At 37.6% G+C, this 21,598-nt stretch overlaps 1 protein-coding gene across 10 annotated transcripts in view; it reads right to left on the bottom strand.

The window, feature by feature from the left end:
* Nucleotides 1-1,777: 1,777 nt before the first annotated feature.
* The window catches only part of CBLB (Cbl proto-oncogene B), a 194,871-nt gene continuing 175,050 nt past the window's right edge, over nt 1,778-21,598 (bottom strand). For all 10 annotated transcript variants that reach the window (XM_070582861.1, XM_070582862.1, XM_070582866.1 and 7 more), the window contains 3 exons: nt 19,367-19,507; nt 14,673-14,792; nt 1,778-5,516 (listed from right to left, as the gene is read on the bottom strand). In XM_070582861.1, coding sequence (XP_070438962.1) covers nt 5,257-5,516; nt 14,673-14,792; nt 19,367-19,507 — 521 coding nt within the window. In that variant the 3' untranslated portion in view covers nt 1,778-5,256. The remainder of the gene's footprint in view (nt 5,517-14,672; nt 14,793-19,366; nt 19,508-21,598) is intronic.

Below are 21,598 nucleotides of genomic sequence, written 5' to 3'. Positions count from 1 at the left end.
GCACAATTTTTATGATTTGAAGCATTTTGTTGTGTACTATGTGCTGGGCTCTGTATTAGGAGCTTGGGACCCAGACATGAATTCGACACACTTCCTCTACTAAAGGAGTTGTCTAGTTGGGGCCATCTGTGGAATGAAGTCCTTGCAAAACCACATGGTAAGCATTATAATGTTGGTGCCGTGTGAGACATAAACGGTGGCATGGTCAACCCAACCTGTGGGATACACTAGGGAATGCTCCGCAGAGGCCACGCTTGAGCTGGACTTTGAAGAATAAGAGTCGCCTAGGCTGGAGAAAGGGAGAGGACTGTTCAGAAGGATTGGCATGTACCTGGAGCATGGAGCACATTGGGCCATTGCAAGCTCGGCAGGAGTGAAGAGGGGCTGGGGCGGGAGGTGACGATGAAGACAAATGCAGACAAAGAAGCCCCACCGTGTAAAGCCGTCCAGGGTTTTACACTGAGGAGCAGCATTGCATTTGGGTTCAGAAACTTCATTTTGTCTTGCACTTGAGCCATGGCAGTCAATTAATTAGAAGGTATTTAAAATTCTAGGGGAGTCATAATTCAGACCCAAAAGGGGGTAGTGGCAGTAGGGATGAAAAAGAGGCAGAAATAGATAATTAAGAATACTGCCCAAGTTTCCTTTGAAAATCAAACAAAAGAGGGACATGAAGAAGAGTGATGAAACTTAAATTTCCCTTGGCTTGTTGCCTGATTGTCATTTGATGTGGATTCCTGGTAGGCACACCCTTTCCTCTGGGTGTGTTCATGGCTCCTGTCACCTCTGATCCCAGCCAGGGATTCTTCATCTTGCGGACCTGGGTCATTGAGTGGCTTGCATGGTCCATCAGGCACAGCTGAGCCCCCCCAATCTCTTCTCTTCCTCAGGCCTCACGGCTTCTTGCCTGTGCCTAAATAACAGTGTCACGTGTGCTGATCCTAGCTGAAAAGCTTTACCTCTCGAGTTCTTAACAACGACAAAAACCCTGCTCCTCTTTTAGGCTGACAAAATGCTATTCGGCCTTGTCACATGGCTGCCTTTCCAGAAGGCATGTATCATGCTCTATTCTCCTTCCACAGTCCTAGAAGAGGCAGGATGGTTGCTGACAGGATTAAACGCTTTAATACTAAGTTCCTTGCATACAGTAAGGGCCCAATAAAAGTTCTTAAGCACTTACCGTAAGCACGTAATTCCAGTAGAATGTGATGACTTGTGTACAGCATTTCTTGTATTGGAATTACTTGCTTATGTATCTCCCATCTAATTCTATGCGCTTTGAGGGTATAACTATTACTACTATGCATGGGATTTTGGATGTACCACGTACTTTCACAACATTCTGCTGTGGTTCTTGATATAAAAGCAGTTATTAACATTGTTCTCTCTTCACTATATTCTGGGAGTAACAAATGGTTAGAAAAATCAAGAATTTAGAGAACAGATTCCTTGTTGATTAGGAATGATCGACTATATGCTATGTCAGCCGAGGACCTGCAGCCTTTCCCAGATCGGGCATTCCTTACTTGGAACCTTAGTATAACTTTGACTTTCAGTTCGAAGACATGGGAGTAGCTCATCTATGTAGGATTCTTAAAATGACATGGTTTTGATATTTAATAGCAAAATCTTCTGGGATGGGTACTTTGTACCACTTGGTCCAGTGAGCTTTTAAATCAGATGTCTTTTGCTTAAAATCAAGAAGAAAAATCACCAAATAGAAATGCTCTGAAAGAAATGTTTGTGCTCATTTGAAAGACAAAATACCAATTCTGCATTTTGTTAACATTCATTTTATAAAATACCTTAAAAGAACAGATAAAGTACTTGAGTTTACATAATAACCAGAATTGAAAAAGGGTGAATAAAATATAAATTAATTGAACACATAACTATTTGCCACATTAGACAAGTTTAAAAAAGGCCTTTAAAAAAATAAAACAGTAATTGGGAAGAAAACCCTTCACTCTATTGCTGTCTTTTTCTGGAAACTTCTCCCAGAAGCACTAAAATTCCAGGTCAACAGGTAGTACCTGTATTTTTGAGACACACTGTAATTTGCTTCCAAATCTGTCAGCTTAATAAGAGGAAAAATTAAAATTTTAACCAGGTTAGGCAATTCAGTGCAAATTAAAGCTTCAAGTTGAAAATCCGAGAGGAAAAGTAATGTCCAAACTGTAGGAAATGCTTCTGGAACTGAAAAACAAAAAATTCACATTATGAAGAAATCTTTGCAAGTGTTCTTGTGTGTGAAACATTGAGTAACAAATGGGCCCTTTGAAGTTGCCATTAGGGATCTATTATTAAGACTTTTTGCAACGTGGGCAAGGGGAAACGGATGGAGAGGGGCTACAGGTCGTCTCTGTGGAGGGAGGTTCAAGGCAACCAAAAGCATTGCTCTGATTCTAGACAATTGGTCAGGATATTACATGAAAGGGAAAAAAAGAGATTATGGAGATTAATTTACTGGACTATCACTGAGGATCAGTACTTTCACCCCCAGAACATGTTGCCGGGTAGGGGAGAGCAGGTTACTGTTGGCCATGCTAAGTTTTAATTTTATGGACATGGCACAGTGGCTTAAAAAATCATCTTATTACCAAGTCTGGAGAAATGGGAGGAATGTCTCCTTTTTGGATCACAGTGCAACTAAGTCTGCTTCATTTACAACCAATAATAGGTAGTCACTTTTATAATTAAAAAAGCATTTTGGATTAATTATTTCTTCAAAAATTTTTTTTTGGAGTTTGGTAAGTCATAGGTAATAGGTAGCAACGGGTTTCCATGACAGTGTTGGATAGAAAGTTTCCTTCTTTCCATTTGATCCTGTACAACTTTCTGACTCATTCTTTTTCATGACAAAACTAATGGTTGCTATTGAGTACAAGATGCAGAGAGATTTTGGTGGAGGCTAGTTTTCTTTGCAAAATAGATTTTTAAAAACATTTCAGGTCTAAATTTACTACGTCGTTACCAGTCTTTTTCTAATTCTCAAGGGAAATTTTCCATATTACTTGAAAATTGTTTGAGAATGTACTAAGTTTTCTAACATTCATAATTTTACATCATTTCCTACTCTATTAAGAACATCATAAATATGAAGTGGCAACTTCTGGCTTTTAGACTATACCTGTAATCAGCAAGTCAAAAAAAGCCAAAATATACAGTGCTATTCCAATGTGACATCAGAAACTGAGAAAACAAGTGAAAGATCATGAGGACAGAACATGGAGTTCACAAAGTCATGGAGAATTAGCCGATATGATTTTAAAAAATTGTAAAAAGCTATACTCGAATATGTATGTACTCACAGGAAGGACTAAGGCAAATTGAAACTTCCCCTCTAGGGACCTTAACCAGCTCAGAATCATCTGGAGAAATTAAAACATGAGCACAAACTACCCAAGGCCTGTGACTCCTCAAGTCCCCCAATCAAGACAGCCAAACTGTCAGGAAAGGCCACTGTCACTTGGCAAAGGAACGCAGTAGCTCCCCTCCCCAGGTCGCCCTGGCTGATGACAGTCTTGAACGGCATTCACTCCCCCGGGGTCTGCTAGATGTCTGGTCATGTCAATTCCTGAAGAGAGGCTCGCTGTCGGATGCATTTCTTGGCATCACACTGTGTTTGAAACTAAGAAAGGAGTGGCCGAAACAGGCACAACCCCACAATTAGTCCATATTTAGAAAACCTACTGTTGGTTCAAGCATTTTACACAGACCTGGTTTTGTTTCATTTCTCTACTAACTTCTCATTAGGAAATAAAAATAAAAGCAAACTGCCTGAAAATTCTGAAGCCCTGATGGGAACCTTCTAGGCTTTGTCCATCAGAAAGACTTACCATCGAAAATGCAGATAAAGAATCAGAAAACATTATATTGGAATCAGCTTGCAACAGTTTGTGCTTTAAAAACACAGTGCCTAACAGCGCCGAGCACATCATAAATGCTCAATAAATATTTGTAGATTTACGAAAGGTAATAACACGGTTTCTGAAGAACCAACCACCATTTTGCAAAAAAGGCAAAACTCTATTAATTTCTTTCACCTGACTGGATGGAGCAATGTGGAGCAATGAATGAGAGAGTCTACAAGTTAGATACGAACTCTAATTTGATTGCAGAGAGAAGATGACTAAGGACTTTGCAAAACACATTGCCACAGTAGCATCAGCACTTAACAGTGCATCGAAGAGTTAACGTTTCCACTGAAATAGGAGCTGGTTCCTAAGCCGGTTAGGTACCAGAGTGTAATAAGTCAAACAGGAAATGAACTCTATTCCACTTCGGGGAAGGAATGACCATAATTTTATCTGCAAATTATTAATATATTTCAGGGAGCTGGCCCTCTTATTCAGCATGCCTCAGAGTAATGCGGGCATAAATATCAAGGGACCTCATCATATGACTTCAGTATGGCATTGTCATGTGTAAGTGTATTTCTCCCATATCTGCAGTAGTTGCTTTCTAATATTTTAGATTTTTACAGAGTCGTGACACGCCTGAGATGACAGAGATGAGAATATGGAAGATTGAGAATCACAAAACTTACACTAAAAAGGGAAGCTCCTTTATATTATATGAAAACCCCTTATAAAAGGCAATTCATTGACAAAAAAAATGCTTTATACATTCAGATTTTCTCCATCTCTCAACAGCGATGGTTTCCAAAAAAAGACTCAGTAGTGAAGGCCACACACTTTTTTTTTGCATTAGTTTCATGAGTCGAAAATCAGAACTTTTAAAGCATCTTGTAAATGAGGGAAATGGAACTAGACCTGGTGGGGGTGGGATGGGGATATGATGGGAGAGACCAAAATGAAGAGGTGACTAGCTGCTGACATGGACGGTGAAGGAACGGGTGGGACTGTTACAGCAGACCTGACCACGCTACAAAGGGTCCGGCAAGAACACAGTACAGGTATCAAAAAAACCAAAACAAAACTAAAAACGAGAACAAACTGCAACGTCGCCAACTTGTAAACAAGGAAAAGCATTTCACAGATTCAAAGTTGAAGGGAAGTAAACGTCTTTAAATTATTTTTGTCAGTTCAACCCTGATTTAAAAGTATGGCTAGCAAAAGAGGAAGCCGCGGCCGCTGGCGTCCTGAGCGCGCAGCTGTCTTTCGGGCGAGGCAGGACGTCCAAGCCTCGCTCTTCTCCAGATGCCACGTGAGGCGGCGACGCCCCTCTGGAATACTTTCCACACTCCTGGAATACTCATCGATTGCTCGATGTTTTGGTGTTTAGTCCTGGCTGCTATAGATTTAAACGTGGGGAGACTGGAGGGGGGAAGGCAAATTCTCGGAGGATGCTCCGGGCCACTTCGACATTATTCTGGGCTATCTCTAAGGCTCTCTTCACTTCTTCAAAGGCGTAACCCTCTCCCATGAGTTTTGCAATTTTTGCATCGACGTTTTCCAAGGCAGCCTCAGGCCCATGGGGTTTTCTGTGGTGAACTTCCGGTGCAGTCCTGCGGGGCCGGGGTTTAGGGGGTCTGGCTGGTGCTTGCGAACCATCTGTAGATTTTCAGAGAGAGATCGTTTCAAGAATGAGATAAAGAAAAGACTTAACATATTAGTATTGTCTCATTATTTTATATGAAAACACTATTTTTCATTACCTCTACAAATAAACTTTTTCCATTTTTACATCCTATTGAGGGTAAGTTATATTGTTCCCCTTTGAAACATTAGAAAGCTGAAGTAGAATGTGTTGGAAATTCAACTTAGAAATTAACACACATTTATTCCCAATTCCACATATTATTCTTCAAACCACATGAAATAAAAGAGATACAAAAGGAAAAAAAATAAGAACAATTGTCTGAAGAAGAAAGGCTTCCACTCAGTTTGGTAATACAGCTCCTCCTCCTCTGCTGTGGCGGAGGAACTTTCTTGGGTAGTTTCCACCAGAGGAAGAAACTCTATTACAAGCTCGTAGACATCGGGGCAGAACATCCCCACAGGGCGCTCCATCCCGCCCTCGTCACAGCAGAAGTGCTCTGAGACATAGGCTTTGTAGTGTCTCTGCCTGTCTGATTTTTCAGGTTAATAACGCTAGAAAGTGATGCCTTATTCCGATTCGGGGGTGGGGCGGAACGGGGAGGAATAGAGTAGATGTCTATAGTCTCACGTTAGTAGGTTGAACAGAAATAACCTCCGTGCTTTGTTCAAATGCTTTATCCAGATCCCAGTGTAGGAAGTTCTGCCTGAGAAACAGCAAAGCCAGCAGAAACGCGAGCAGTGGAGAGCTAGCTTCCAGGTCAGTCCCCTGATGACAGTGTCTTAAAGTTAAACCAAACGACACTCGTGCCCATGAATAATCTTATTAAGAGGAAAGAAAATTAATTACAGGCCATCACCCCACACAGATCACCAGGGTATGGGCTGGTAACTTGAGAGGGTACTTTTTATCGCCGATTTCCACGATTCTACGTTTGGTGCTTTACTTCAAGAGCCTCCATTTTAAAAAAACGTTAAAATAAAAACTGTCAAATTTGTGCCATGAAACATTTATGGATTTAAGACTAGGCAGATATCAACACTTATTTAATATCTTTCTTCTTAGAACACTGACAAATGATACATCTAAGGACACAGGTAAGTAAATGAGGAAGTGAGGCTAGAAGCCAACTGCCTGGTGACTCTTGTCCCCACCCTGCCCCTCCTGGTCTCTGCTGCCTTGCCAACTTTCCCAATGGCTTCAGGAGATATTGTAAGTTGATATTTTCAATAACAATCAAATCTAAATCATAAAAAACTATTATTTTATTATTTTTTCCCTAAGTATGATATTTTTCTATGAGGAGGTAACTTGTAAAAAACAACATCCTGTTCACAATTCTGGCAGTATCAATATAACAAACACAAAATAAAAGCCTTGAGGATGAAAATATTTGGCTCCACCCCAAATTGGATGATAGTTCTATTTTTAATTTTTCCTTTCTTCTAGGATAATGTCCAGTTTGAAAAAAATATTATAGCTGTAGATAAAGCTTATTAAATTATGCTTATATACAAGAACGCACATTAATTTCTGCTTCTTGCTAAAGTCTGTACTGTTTCTTGCATCTGTACCTAAACATCTCAAATTATTATGGTCTGCTAAATTACATTTCTTACTGTTTTGAGGTTCCATTTATTTTTCTATTAAGTATTTCCATTATATCATGCAGAGATGGACAATAAATTATACTTTGCTTCTAATCATTTCCAAAACACATTAGAAATTCTAGCAAGCTTTCCTTTACTCTAGTCAATTACCACAGAATTTATACATTGAAATCTTGTCTGTCCTGATTTACTATTAAGTGAGAAAAGTACCTAGACTTAAATACAAGTCTAAATTTCTTGCATTCTCCTGGTAATTTTCTAAGAGTTTTTCTAATATTATTTTGTTTCTGTCCAAAATACTAAGAAGGGCACATGAATGTCAACCATCTTTAAAAAGAACAGCTATGTATACTACTTGAGTGGGAAGGAGACTATGGCAGCTGGAGGCACATGTAATAGCGTAATTGGCAAAGAAGTCTTAGATGTAGAACTTTTAGATTTAATAAACATAAGTATTTTTGATCTTGGTAGATGACACTAAAAAAGATGGCACCTGTCACCAGGAAAAAACTCCAAGAAACCTATCTACTCTGTGAGGCTGCTACAATTCATACTGGCCAAAGCAATCTTGAGAAAGAAGAACAAAGCTGGAGGCATCGTGTTCCCTGATTTCAAACTCTAAAATAAAGCTATACTAATTAAAACAGTATGGTATTGGCATACCAAAGGACACACAGATCAAGGAAACAGAATAGAGAGCCTAGAAATAAACCCACACATATATGGTAAAGTAATTTACAACAAAGAAGCCAAGAATATACAGTGGGGAAAGGACAGTCTGTTTAATTAATGGTGTTGGAAAAGCTGGACAGCCACATGCAAAAGAATGCAATGGACCTCTATCTTACACCATACACAAAAATTAATTCAAAATGGATTAAAAACTTGAATGTAAGATCTGAAACCATAAAACTCCTAGAAGAAAACATAGGCAGGAAGCTCCTTGACACAGGTCTCGGTGATGATCTTTTGAATCTGACATCAAAAGTAAAAGCAAAAATAAACAAGTGGGACTACATCAAACTAAAAGCATCTGCACAGCAAAGGAAATCTTCAACAAAATAAAAAGGCAGCCTACCAAATGGGAGAAAATATTTGCAAATCATATAGCTGATAAGGGGTTAATATCCAAAATACATAAAAAAACTCATATAACTTAGATTAAAAAATGGGCAGAAGATCTGAATAGACATTTTTCCAAAGAAGATATACAGATGGCCAACAGGCACATGAAAAGATGCTCAACATCATTAATCATCAGGGAAATGCAAATCAAAACTGTAATGAGACATAACCTGTTAGGATGGCTGTTATCAAAAAGACATGAAATAACAAGTGTTGGTGAGGATTTGGAGAAAGGGAACCCTTGTGCACTGCTGGTGGGAATTTAAATTGGTGCAGCCACTATAGAAAACTGAATAGAAATTCCTTGAAAAATTAAAAACAGAACTAGCAAATGATGTAGCAATTTCACTTCTGGGTCTTTACCTGAAGAAAAGGGAAACACTAACTTGAAAAGATTCTTCCCATTCTTCACTGCAGCATTACTTAGAACAGACAAGACATGGAAACAACCTATGTGTGCATCAATGGGTGGATGGATAAAGAAACTGTGATATGTATGTACAATGGAATATTATTCAGCCATAAAAAAGAATGAGATCTAGCCATTTGTGACAACATGGATGGAGGTCAAGGGCATTATGCTAAGTGACATAAGTCAGATAGAGAAAGACAAATACCATATGATCTCTCTTATATGTGGAATCTAAAAAAGAAAACAACCCAGCTCATAGATAGAGAGAACAGATTGGTGGTTGTCAGAGGCTGGGGAGTGAGGTTGAGGGAACGGGATGAAGTGGGTCAAAAGGTAAAAAAAGAAAAAAAAAAGTTGGTTAGAACTGGAGTGCCATCTAAAGGTATTTAATTCACATTTAAATATATCTATACATATATCTATGTATGTATCTATCTATCTATATTAATTTTGTGCCAGCAAAAGAAAGAGATAATAGAGTGGATCCAGCGGCCACTGGGCCTCCAGTCTGTATGCCCCGGTCTAGCCTTGCGGGTTGCACTAAAGGGGATCAAATGCTAGCTCAATTCAATCACTGGTTTGTGTGACAACAGCAACACTTACACACCCTCCCTATGGGCCAGGCACTGTTCTGTTTTCTATCTGTTAGCTCATTTAATCCTCACATCTGCTCTAAGAGCTAAGTGTTCTCTATTTCATGTAAGGAGAATTAAGGCTCAGGGAGGGTAAGCAGCTTACCCAGGCTTGCACAGCTCATAAAGAGTACAGCCAGGCTTTGACTGCAGGCAGCGTGGCTTCAGAGTCCATGCTTGTAACCTCTACTCCACACTGCCCGTTCTGGAGTGAACAGCACAACCACCACCACCACCACCACGAAAATCGTAGATGCTACAAGGGTTCATGGCTCTCCAAAGGGCCATGAACTAGAGATAGAAAGTATATCTGCACCCTTACACTTTCATTGTTGCAGAGGGGCAGGAGACACTAGTGACAGAAGTTCTAAAAGGCCCTTAGGCAGACTATAATTAAAAAGAAAAAGTGAACACGTGCTGTGCGCCTCCATCCACAGGAGTGGATGGTGCTCCCCTCAGTGGCCGCCAGCGGCTTTACTGTAAGAGGTCCTTCTTACTTCCCTCAGCATCTAAACTTTGGGGGGATTTTCTTTGGTCCAGGAAATATCATCATATTGATGAACAAATTTTCCTATTTTCTATTTCTGTTATATTAAGGCTTATTTAACAACAACAATCACACCGAGTTTCTAGATTTCTAGACAAAAGAAAAGGGATTTAATGTGTTAGTTTTCATGCATATAAAGTTAGAGTTTGTTAGAGTTTTAAAATATTAGTGTTTGACAGCACATACAAATGATGGACTATCATACAATAACTGAAAATAACATTTACTTAAAAATGTAATGATGTGATAAGGTACTTATGATACTATATCAAATGGAATTGAGACAGAATCGACATATTATGATCTCAACTATGTGCAAATGTACACAGACAGCACATCAGAAGGAAGCCCTCCACAATGGTAATGATGTTCCTTATTGATGAGACGGTGATGGATGACTCTCTTTCTTCTTGTTTTCCTGTAATTCTTTTTTATTCTCCAATGTACGTATACCCCTTTCACAATTAGGGAAAAAAATAGCCTCAGGTCCCCTCTGGGGGTTTCACAGCTCTGAGCTGCTCGAGGAGCTAAGATGAGAAACAAAGACTGATTTTGCTGGTACAAAATGTATAAAAACCATAAAAACCCTACAGTGAGTGGCTTGCTAAGGTCACGTGAGGAGTGATCAGAATCCAGGTTCTGAAATTCCTGGTGGAGCCAGGCTCCCTCCAACGCCTCCTCCATCCTCTCATCACTCTTCCTTTGCTACTCTCTACTTGATCTCATCATTGGGCATCTCCGGGTTCAGTTTAGCGATTGCTGGTATAGACACATGTGACTGTTCAAACTTAATTTTGGCTTAGCTACTGGTGAGATAACAACAGCAACCTTGCGAACAAAAACATATGTGTGTGCATAGTTGACTGAGGAAAGACAGAAGTGAGTCAAATCCTGTCACAGTGATACTTACTAGCTATGATGCTGTGGTAAATTACTAAACTTTGTTGTGTCTTACTCTCTTCTATACATTGACATTAAATTACCTATTTCTGATTGGACGTGAGGAATAAAATTACATCTATATCTATATTATATATAAAATTTATATTGTATATAATCATATAATGTAATATGCATTTATATAAAATATTCAATATATTATCAATGTACAATGTAAAATATATAAATATATTTCATATGTATAACTATGTAAATTATATATGTTATATATGTGAAATTAACTTTCTCTATATAATCTGTATATCTATATCTAAAGTACTCATCATAGAATCTGACCCATAGTAAGTGCTTATTAAAAAGTTTTAAAAATGATTACTATGTACAATCTGAGACATAATCTCTAAAGTTATTTAGTAATTCAGTGACAATACTTGGGATGGATATCAAGATTCTTAGACAACTGATCCTCTCAACTATAACAATATCTGAGAATTAAAAGAAAAAACATAAATTTCACTGATCAAAGCATAAAACAAATCTCAAACACATCATCATTATGACTTTGTTATTACTATAAGTTGAATCAATTAATTCTGGAACTTAATAAACTCGAATTGCTGCCACTATAGATATACTGTCTACTTTTAGAGGGACATGTTTCATAGTTTTCCCTAACTACGAATGAATAAAATATCTTCACATATACTGTGGTAGGTAATTATAATAGTTAAAGCTGAAGTTATAACATACAACTTTTTGAATACATCCAGAAAGAAAATGGTCATAAAAGAACTACCTTTGTATTAGATATGTTAAAAAAAAAAAATCTAGGTTCTACAGCTTTAAAACTGAAGCTATATGTAAGGAAAAACATTTCAGGTTGTTGAATTGTGGTAAAACTCTATGACATTGCAAATTCCTTTGAGACACAAAACAAAACAAAATCTTAAAAACACATAATTTATCATAAAACTTATCACTAATGACAATACACAATTCGAACCCTTGTATGAAGTGCAGCCATGATTTCCAATTGAGATCTTAATGGAGATAACTACAGAATATTTGGTCTTAATATAAAATTGATTAAACATTCCATCACTCTTCCTTTCAATGAGTAAAAGACAAGTAGTATTGGAACCAATTCCTTCTATAATGAGACCGCTTTTATTTTGTTGGTGTACTCGGCAATTAGATCTTTTACCAGCTACAAACACACATAATATGAGTCATGTGAGGAAATTCCAGCATTGTTTTCGAGTGTCACCTTGAACTGCCCTCTAAAAACTAAGTCTATGAAAGATCTCCTCAAGGGCTAATGCTGGCCCTTCAGCAGCATGAGCACAAACACGTCGTCATTATGACTTTGTTATTCTATTATAAGTTAGATTCCCTGGGTGATTAAAGAATGGTATTCAAGTTGTAGCACATTATATCTTACCATAAGAGAAAAGTAAACTGGAGAACTTGTAAAAACTCACACAAAGCTAGTATAGATTTGAACACCATGTGAATAACATACCCATGTGAAGAAATAATCAGATTATTAGCAAAAAGGTTTGCCACATATACAGTTATATGTGAATTTAACACAGTCTTGTAAAATCTACTTATTTCTAATTATCATTCTGACATACTCATATCATTAAATATCAATTGTTATATCTAAAAAACTTTAAGGAAATTATAGAATATTTTTGGGGGAGGAATAAAACATTTGGAAGGCTCTTTGTATATGCTACATACATATACATGCACAGGTCTTTTTTAGATAAGAGGATAAGCAAGATACTTTAAACCAATGAAATTATATTTTTGAATTCTTTAGAAATATTCTATTCACAGAAAGCTTATACATAAAAAAGTCACCATCAATTATTTAGCCACCATAAAAGATAAGAGAAATTGAATTTCTAAGGTGCAGCAATTATATTTGCTCAATGGTCATCTTAAAAATGTCTTATTAAAAACATGTTATTGCCCAGTAAGGGTTATTAGAGCCCTAAAGGCACAGAGCACTCCGTCTGAGGTTTTTGATGCAAAGACCTAACCAAGAAGGCTATCCCAGTCCCCTGCTGGGATGAACTAAACTCATAGACAGCATGGAAGCCCTGCAAACTGCATGTGAGCACACATCTTGTTGGATAAGAAAGTATCTTATTTTCTGTGGTTGGACTGTGTTTGTAAAGAGAGTTCAGGGAGAAGGGTGAAATATTTGATGTCACAGGCAGCTGAGGCTCTCAGGGTAACAATCAAGACGATTTTAGCACTCAGGTAGAAGCCAGTTCAGGCTTCTGGTAAATGCCTCTTTGGGGATATTTCAACAAGGTACGTGAGTCAAAGTTCTTCCTTGAAATTTCCAGTGCAATGCTAATCAGAATTCCTACCACTTGAAATCATATATACGCATGATGTTCCTCTGGGCTCTACAACCCACAGATTACAGAACAAACTGCAGAGGAGCTGTGAAAATAGTGTTTTGGTCCCAACTCTTCCCATAACCTGAGTCTATGTTTATTTTACTCCAGAGTTGGTGGTACTGACTATGTTATCTTACACTACTCATGCTACCTTCCTCAAAGTTGTATCTCAACGTTACTTCCTTCAGGGATTTGCTTCCTTCTCTTACACAGAGGCTGTCAGATATCATCTCCCCTTCTTCTTGACTTTCACATTTTTCCATTGATCTGGAAATCTACCCTTTGGACTAGAACTACAGTGTTTCAATGCCTACACGTGGCTATATCTGAAATCTTGAAATGACAAGAGGTATATTGGTAAGAGATCATGGATCAAAATTTGAAAACTTTAATAACATCTTCTATGCTTTCTTGAGTTATATTCAAACGTGAGAACTTATAAAACTCTAGAGGGATTCTGCATCTCCCACGCATGTCGTCACGTACATAAGAACTACCATGCTGATGATTCTCAAAGCAGCTCATTAATGATCTTGATTCAGAAGTTACAGAATGTGTGGCTATCACTACTAAGTCTTCTGTGACTCGGTTTGAGCTTAAAAACAGAAAATAAAACTCTTGAAATTGGACAAAAATCCACATAGGAAAAACTTCGGCTATTCACAACTATGAGACAACAATATTGTTCATATTGCTCGAAACGTATGTGTGTGTTCACCATAACATAGACATCAGTTACCCTTCCTTCTACTCATCCACCCACCCACGAAACATGTGCCAGGCAGTCTTCTGGACACTCGGGGACACAGCAGTGAACCAAACACGCTCCTATCTTCAAAGCATTAATACTCTAACAGAGGAGATGGACAAACAACAGTCAAGCAAAGAAAATGAGCGACATTTCAGGCTGTGACAGGTTCTACGAAGAAAAATAAGGCACAAGAAGGGGACAGAGAGTGACTGTGGAAGATGGGGACTGTTTTAGACAGGGTCTCCAGGAGGGCTCTGGAAGAGGCAGAGACGCAGCATTTCATAATTCATGGCTATGAGTAAGACTTGTATTTCCTAAAATGAGACTTCCTTCTACCCAATGGCTGGCAGTGGAGCACTGCACAGGAGCCATAAATAAGCGATGAAAATTAATAGTTTGGTGCTAATATTAATTCTGAAGAGATTTCTTCCTTTAATGGAGAAATAAGAGAATTCAGCATTTCAATGTACAAAGAGATTTCTCATATCTAATAAGGCAAAACAAAAGTTAGAGAATGAACAGATTTCTAATCAGAGAACGTGCTTGACTAACTGATCAAAGATGGTATTAAGGCCTGATTTTTTCTCTTCCATGAGGCAATTTTGTAGGTAGTCCTCTCATAATTCAAGCTTTATAAGCAAAATGCACAGGCAATAAAAATACTTCCTTAGGCTGGCGGTGCTCATTAAGTTACATAATGAAATGGTGCCCTGAAAGGCAAAAAGTGCTCTGCAAACATAAGGTTTTATTATTACTATTATTAGCCAACTCACCTGCAGATGAAGGAAGCTGATCATAGTCCTGCGACGTTCTGTTGGATTTGACATTTTCGCCTGGTAATCTCCTGGCAGGAGGCAAAGGAACTTGGTTGCTTGCAGAATCAAAAAAGGGATCTTAAAAATAAAAATAATTTTCAAATTAAAACGATGATCTCTGCCAACTGGCTGAAGAAAAAAAATTCTAGAACTTCTCTATAAGGATCACATTTTTAAAAAAATAAATTAGAAAACAGATGACTATTAGCCATTTTCTAATTTATTCATCACTTGCTCAAACATGCTCTTCTCATTCATTCCTAGGTGATACGGACTACTGATTTTATATTTTTATTTTTCAGATCTCTTACTTATTGTAAATTTGTTGATAGAATCTGCTTCTAATTTTTATTTTCTCTCCCAATCTGTCTTGTACAATGAACAGAAACTGTTCTAAAATAAAAGAAAAAAATGGGTTTTGGATTTTGCCTGTAAGAGGTATCAAATCACTTGATCTCTCCAAGTGGTAGGCAGACATCATCTCTAAAACGGTCCTGACATTTGGAATTTGTGAGGATTAAATGAATTCACATATGTGAAATTTCCTGTACATATAAGGCGCTTTATAAGATAATATTACATTGGGCATCACGTGCTAAAAATCATTGTTAATTGGCTCACTGAATAGAATAGTAAATTCACTTGTTAAAAACTGTGCCATTATAAAGATTAAGGTTTGAATATACAATAAAAAGTGATATTTTTTAACCATTTGGCACTCAAAAGAGGGGAATCTAAAATAGTGAAAAATATGAATTGTAGACAAAAACTATTTTAACACTCCTAGTGATATTTATTAACTGGAACTAAAGGCAGAAAAAAGATTTTGTCAGTGCCACTATATTAAGTCATTAGGACCATAAACCTAACGGGTTTAAAATTAGTAGAAAATGGGTTTAAATCTACAGAACTGGTCCCCTGATGAGCAGATGAACTTTATCTCTGCAGTCTCTGGTTCATGGTCATTTATGTGCCACCACTTCCATCTCAGGCTCCTCTCTTCTCCTCTCTCACATTGTTCTACATTACGTCTGCCAGTGTCTCCAAAGGCAGCCTATGTTCTTCTGAAGGCAGGGACTCTCTTTCTCGTCATGTTTGAATTATGTCTCTTATCACAACACAGTACCAAGCACATTGCTTGGCAAATAGCTTGCACTTAATATCTACTTTTCTTTTCTTTCTTTTTTTTTTTTTTGAGGAAGATTAGCCCTGAGCTAACATCTGCTACCAATCCTCCTCTTTTTGCTGAGGAAGACTGTCCCTGAGCTAACATCCATGCCCATCTTCCTCTACTTTATGTGTGACACCTGCCACTGCATGGCTTGACAAACGGTGCGTAGGTCTGCACCCGGGATCCAAACTGGAGAACCACGGGCCGCTGAAGCAGAATGAGTGAACTTGACCACTGTGCCACCAGGCCAGCCCCAATATCTACTTTTAAATGACAAAAATAAACCTAGACAGATTCAGATTTTTCATAAATTCAAAATCAGTGAAATTTGAACTGCTAACATAAACCTAAAACTGCAAATATTAAAGATCTGATTATATTTCATTACTTTAACTTCCATTTAGTTTGACCTTAAGAATATGTAAGAATTTCGTTATTTAAGAAGTAAATCCATGCCTATACTAATTTTTGACTAGACAGTGGAAGGCAAGAGTTGAAGTCATTGATTATTTTCCCCTATTGGAGTACAATAATTATCCTCAGCTTTGCTGGCAACTTTTTGGCCTAAGCAAGGCTATTTAACTTGCTTTCATTAATTTCAAGATTAAAATGAGCCTTAGATTTTGAGCTTTCAATATCTGAAGAGTCAATGGTTCAGCCTCATTAATTTTGCTGAAACATTTTAGGAAGGAATGAGAAGATAAATCAAATTCCATGCAAAAAATGTTAATCTTTTGATTTGGAAGAGTAACCAAAGGAACCAATCATGGCGATTTCTCCATAAATTTAGAAATTTCCCAAAGATTTAGATTTAAATACTCAATAAAATTTACTCTCACTTCTTGTGTATTCTAAAACATCACTGATACATTAGGTCAGAGGAAAAATTGTCATTTATAATACATACGCTTTATTTCGTTGGGGTAATTCAGAGGTTTGTCAGCTATACTTATGCTATTTCTAATCAACTATTATCTAAGACTAAACATCAGATTCTGGATACATCGCAGAGTCATACATAGACCACAACATATACAGCTGTATGATATTGCTCCAATAAACTATTTCACTTAAAATGTTACTAGGGACACGAAAAACATTACTATAAATAGCAAAAATACTTCTTTACACTGTAGTTCAACTCTGAACCATGGTAATGTTCTGTCTTGCTTCATGCTAAGTTTGCCACTGGTCAGGCAGAGTGTAAACCAGGCTTCTGTGTAAACTTGTAAAGTTGGAAGCATTCACGCTTCGTTGGGAAAAGATATTATATACAACACAATTACTACATGGAGTACAATAATTACCAACTGTCTCCTGACAAGGAAAATCTGAAAGCAATAAAGTTTTTAAAAATAAATTCTTTAAAAACTAATTAAAGTAAAATTTCATATCTACACTTAGGATTAAAACATGTAACAAGAATAAAAATATTTCGTTTGAAAAGGAGGAGAGCTAACACATGTGGTTTAAAACAAGAGAAACAGTTGTCTCAATGGATCTCATAAAGAATCTGGCAATGGACTAGAAATTTGTCACATCAATGACATGAAGGATTGGAAAAGGAAAAAAGTTGTCATTTTTTCTTTGAAGTATTTATTATTAAGGATGTCAATGCTATTGGGAACGGAATTAGAATACTTCTATGTATAAAAAGAGGTCAAGAGAGCAATAGGTCCAAATGACACCGTTCTGTCCATGTTAGCCCCACACCACAGACTAAGGAAAACTGCTGCTAAGCGTCCTGGCAGCCAAGTAAAACCCAAATGAGCAAACTCTCTGGAACAGTTTATACGACTTTTGTTTTATCTAGACAAAAGGAGGCATTTTCATTTTGAAGTAGTAATTTTTTAAAATATTTAATCTTGAGAGGACTTTTTATGAAGACTTCTACATAAAGCACAATGAATAACAGAATTATGATAAAGAATTAAAACATTTTACACTTAGTTCTTTCGATAAAAACAGGTAAAAGTGTGTACCTGTGTAAAATGTTTGTTTCCAGGTCCTGGAAAACTTGACTTAATTGTAAAAGAAGGCACTGCATTAAGCTTCCATTTAACGGGGCTTAAATCACATACATAAAAGGTGATAGGTACATTGTAGGAATCTGGCCACAAATTATCCAGAAGTCAACCTTGTGAAAGGTTAAGTCAACTAAGATTCAGAATGGCTTATTTTATTAAAATGGTAAAGTTCATGACAAGACAAAGATCTGAATAAGTGTATGTGAAAAAGATAGCAAAATGTTAGTGTTCTTAGATTGCTATACAAATAGAGCCCAAGAGTTATCCGTGCTTTCTGCTTGGAACAGAAGGGTGACAACCCTCCTCAGCTGGCAGCATCCAGTGAGTTCCTGTGCTCCACGAGGGCAGGGAGCATCCAGCAGAGTGGGCGACACAGGGACAACTCAATCAATATTTACTGATGAAAATTAAAATCAAAATTATTTCTTGAAAATAAACTACTTTTAGAAACTGAAGCTACGTATTCCAATTATATGTCTATAATTTTTGCATCTTATCCACAAATCACTTTCTAAGCTATCAAACCAAGTGAAAAAAAACCTGAGAAAAATGAATGCTAAAGGTGAATGATCTTAGCTAAGATGTCCCAGTTTTCAAGGAGGCATCCAGGTGCCAAAGCACTCTTTAAACACTGCACATTTGCTCTCATACAGAAATGTAAAGCAGTTGCTAATAAGGGAAATCTTCAGCCTGTGTTTAACCAAACCAAATGGAGACAGCACACGTTCCAGAGCACAGGTCACAGTGTCACCAACAGGACAGACTGGAACAGTTCCTGTCAGCAAATCCAACACAACTGAACTCTTTCTTCTGACTGAGGGAGCGAACGGCTTACTATGTCTCTTTATTCTTATTTCTACTCCTCATTTGAGTTAAAAAAAAAAAAAAAAGCTATGTAGTAATTTTTCCTTGCAGATGAGTAATTTTAGTAGTTACCTTGACATATTAAAAATAACAGTATCAAAACAAAATGCAGACATTTCAGAAAAATTTGTCTATTAATGTTACAACGCAATTTACCAAAATATTATGTTTTTGAATAAAATTATGATCCTAAGGCATATCTAGTAAAATTGAAAAATCTTATTAATAGAAAACAAATACTGCACTCACAATCCAGAGACAGAGTCTAAATTTTGTCCTCATCACTCTCCCAATCACAGAGCCCTCTGGTTCTCGGGACACCTTCTGAGACATAAGGGTGTTATTTGAACTGGATCATCTCTATAGCACCACTTCCAAATTCTCTGATTCCTCTTGCTTTGCCACTTTTGTGATCTTTTTGGCATTAAACCAACTAATTGACAAACAAATCTGCCCACTGCGGTTGCCCCACCCACGGATTCTCCTGCTAGGGAGCTAGAAACCAAGAATTATTAATACATATTTGACAGTGTGATGTTAGAACTATTTTTCCTTTAAGTGAAACGTTTCCCTTGGCTTTTCTCTCCTACCTGAAGGAAGAAGGAAAAGCTCCTGTCCTGAGGATGGTCGGCTACTGGAGCCAGAAGGTTTTGAATGTTCGACGAGACTGTGCCTTGCGGGAGGTGGGGGAGGCGGGAGGGACGGGGGGAGGGCATCGAAAGCATCTTCACCTGCACGTGAAGAAAGGTCAGTATCAACAGCAGAACTTCATTAATCAAAACACAGTATCAGCCAAAGTAATGACTGACTTTCTCTTGCCGCTTATCAAGAACTTCCCCTGCAGGGTTTATCCAGCAGTTCACTGACTTTGATAGCAGAAGCCAATTATTTTGTGGGAGTGTTCGGAGAGAAACACAGACACACAAACACACATGTGCAGGTGTCAACTTTTCTATCTCCCAGGCCTTTCTAATAAAAAGAAGCATTGCACGTTATGAAACAGCTTCTTATTCGCTTGCAATCTTTATATTAAGACACTGGAAGCATGCACTAAAAATTATAGGTCATACCATTAAAATAGAATTCTTTGTGTAACAATGAGAGTTCACTGCCTCTAAATAGAAAATCACACCATGCACAAAATATTTAATGTCACAGAATACTTCAGATTATCTTTTGAAGTTTATTCCACTGGATTTTAATTCATTTAAACTAATGTTCCATATATCTTATTGTCAAAACATATAGAAAATGCACCTACAGTAGGAATCTGGTACTTGTCTACTTATCAGATCTAAAGAGAAACAGTTAAATATAGAACTACCTTTTGTGGTGCCAAAGCTAGTCACTTATATTTGCATATTTCCCAGCTTTAGTAACTACAGAATATCACAGCATGCTTTTATGTCTACTTATTTTTCCCCTGCTACATCTTACTATTCTACTCAGAGTTTCCCTTGACTCTAAAAAAATAAAATAAAATTGCGGCGTATGTATTTTTGTAAGTGATCGCAAATATCTGTGAATGAAACAGAGTATAAACAAACACCTACATATTACAGTTAATAAAAATTTACATGCATTTAAGTTTATTGACTTAAACACAAAGGTATATTTAAAAAAATGGTTTTACCATTCATCCAGCTTGCCTTGCAAAAAATATTCAAAATATTTTCTCCAAAGATCACAAATCTTTTTCTAACTTAAAATATTTGAAGGTACAGGAGGCAAGAGTGAGCTTCGTTATCATTCCAACCTTCAGCTATCTGCTACATTATTTTATTCATTCAAATCCTCTTTCAGCCCCTCAGTGTCAGGCACCAGGCTAGGCACATGGGTAACGTGAAGATCAAAATCACAGGGCCTGAACCAAGGAGCTTAGCTTCCACAAGGAGATCTAAGAAAAGTTCACAAATGATTCACCAGTGAATGGCCCACAGGTCCCACAGAGAGTGCTATGCCCTGTACAAGGGAAGGGAAACGCAGAAAGTGGCATTCAGCAAGGTGTCACCAGGAACAAGGTGGCCTGGGATTTCAGGGGCTCAAAACATTTCCTCATCAAATGCGAGGATGGTGCCTTCTGGGCAAAGTGACTAGTATAAGTAAAGCTTGAGATGCACATGAAGAGCGAGAGGAAGGCCGGGTTAAGAAGACAGGTTGGAACAATTATATGTACTGTCCAGTGTGGTAGTCACCATCCACATATAGCTATCTAGTTTCAATTAGCTAAAGTTCAGTTCCACGGTCGCACAGGTAAATACACTGATCCTTCACATCACCACATAAAGTTCTACCGGACCGTGCTCATCTAGGTCATGAAGCCTGGGGAACAGGCCAACAACCAGCGTATAAGAGGATGTGGAAGGGAGAAAAAGACTGGAGATAAAGAAGGAAGTTAGTGGGCTCCTGTAATTCATGGAGGTGAGAATAAAGCACTGAACTACAGAAAGAACAGGAGCAAAAGACATTGCAGTTATATGCTGGAAACACTGGTCGATGGCGTTTGTGGAAAACATCGAAAGGTTCATTTCATACTTCTAGGAGCCTAGTAACCAATTCCGATAAACTAACAAATGGACTTTCATCATACATTATTTCACATTAGGGTGACTTGTTATTGCGAAGCCTTAAGGTGCGAGGAAGTTCTCACTGTCTTCCTTTAAAAATAAGGTGAGAAGCTTCCTACTTAAAATTAATGAAATAAACACAGACACCTGCACCAGCCACCTGTAACATACACACCTGGGTGTACCTTCACGTGTACACACACAAACACACGTTACAGTACTTCATATTAAAATTGGAAACAAAGAAATTGAGAT

The sequence above is a fragment of the Equus przewalskii genome, chromosome 18 (genome assembly GCF_037783145.1).
Source record: "Equus przewalskii isolate Varuska chromosome 18, EquPr2, whole genome shotgun sequence".
Lineage (NCBI taxonomy): Eukaryota > Metazoa > Chordata > Mammalia > Perissodactyla > Equidae > Equus > Equus przewalskii.
The sequence above is the reverse complement of the archived record's forward strand: the minus strand, read 5'-3'. Positions and strand labels throughout refer to the sequence as shown.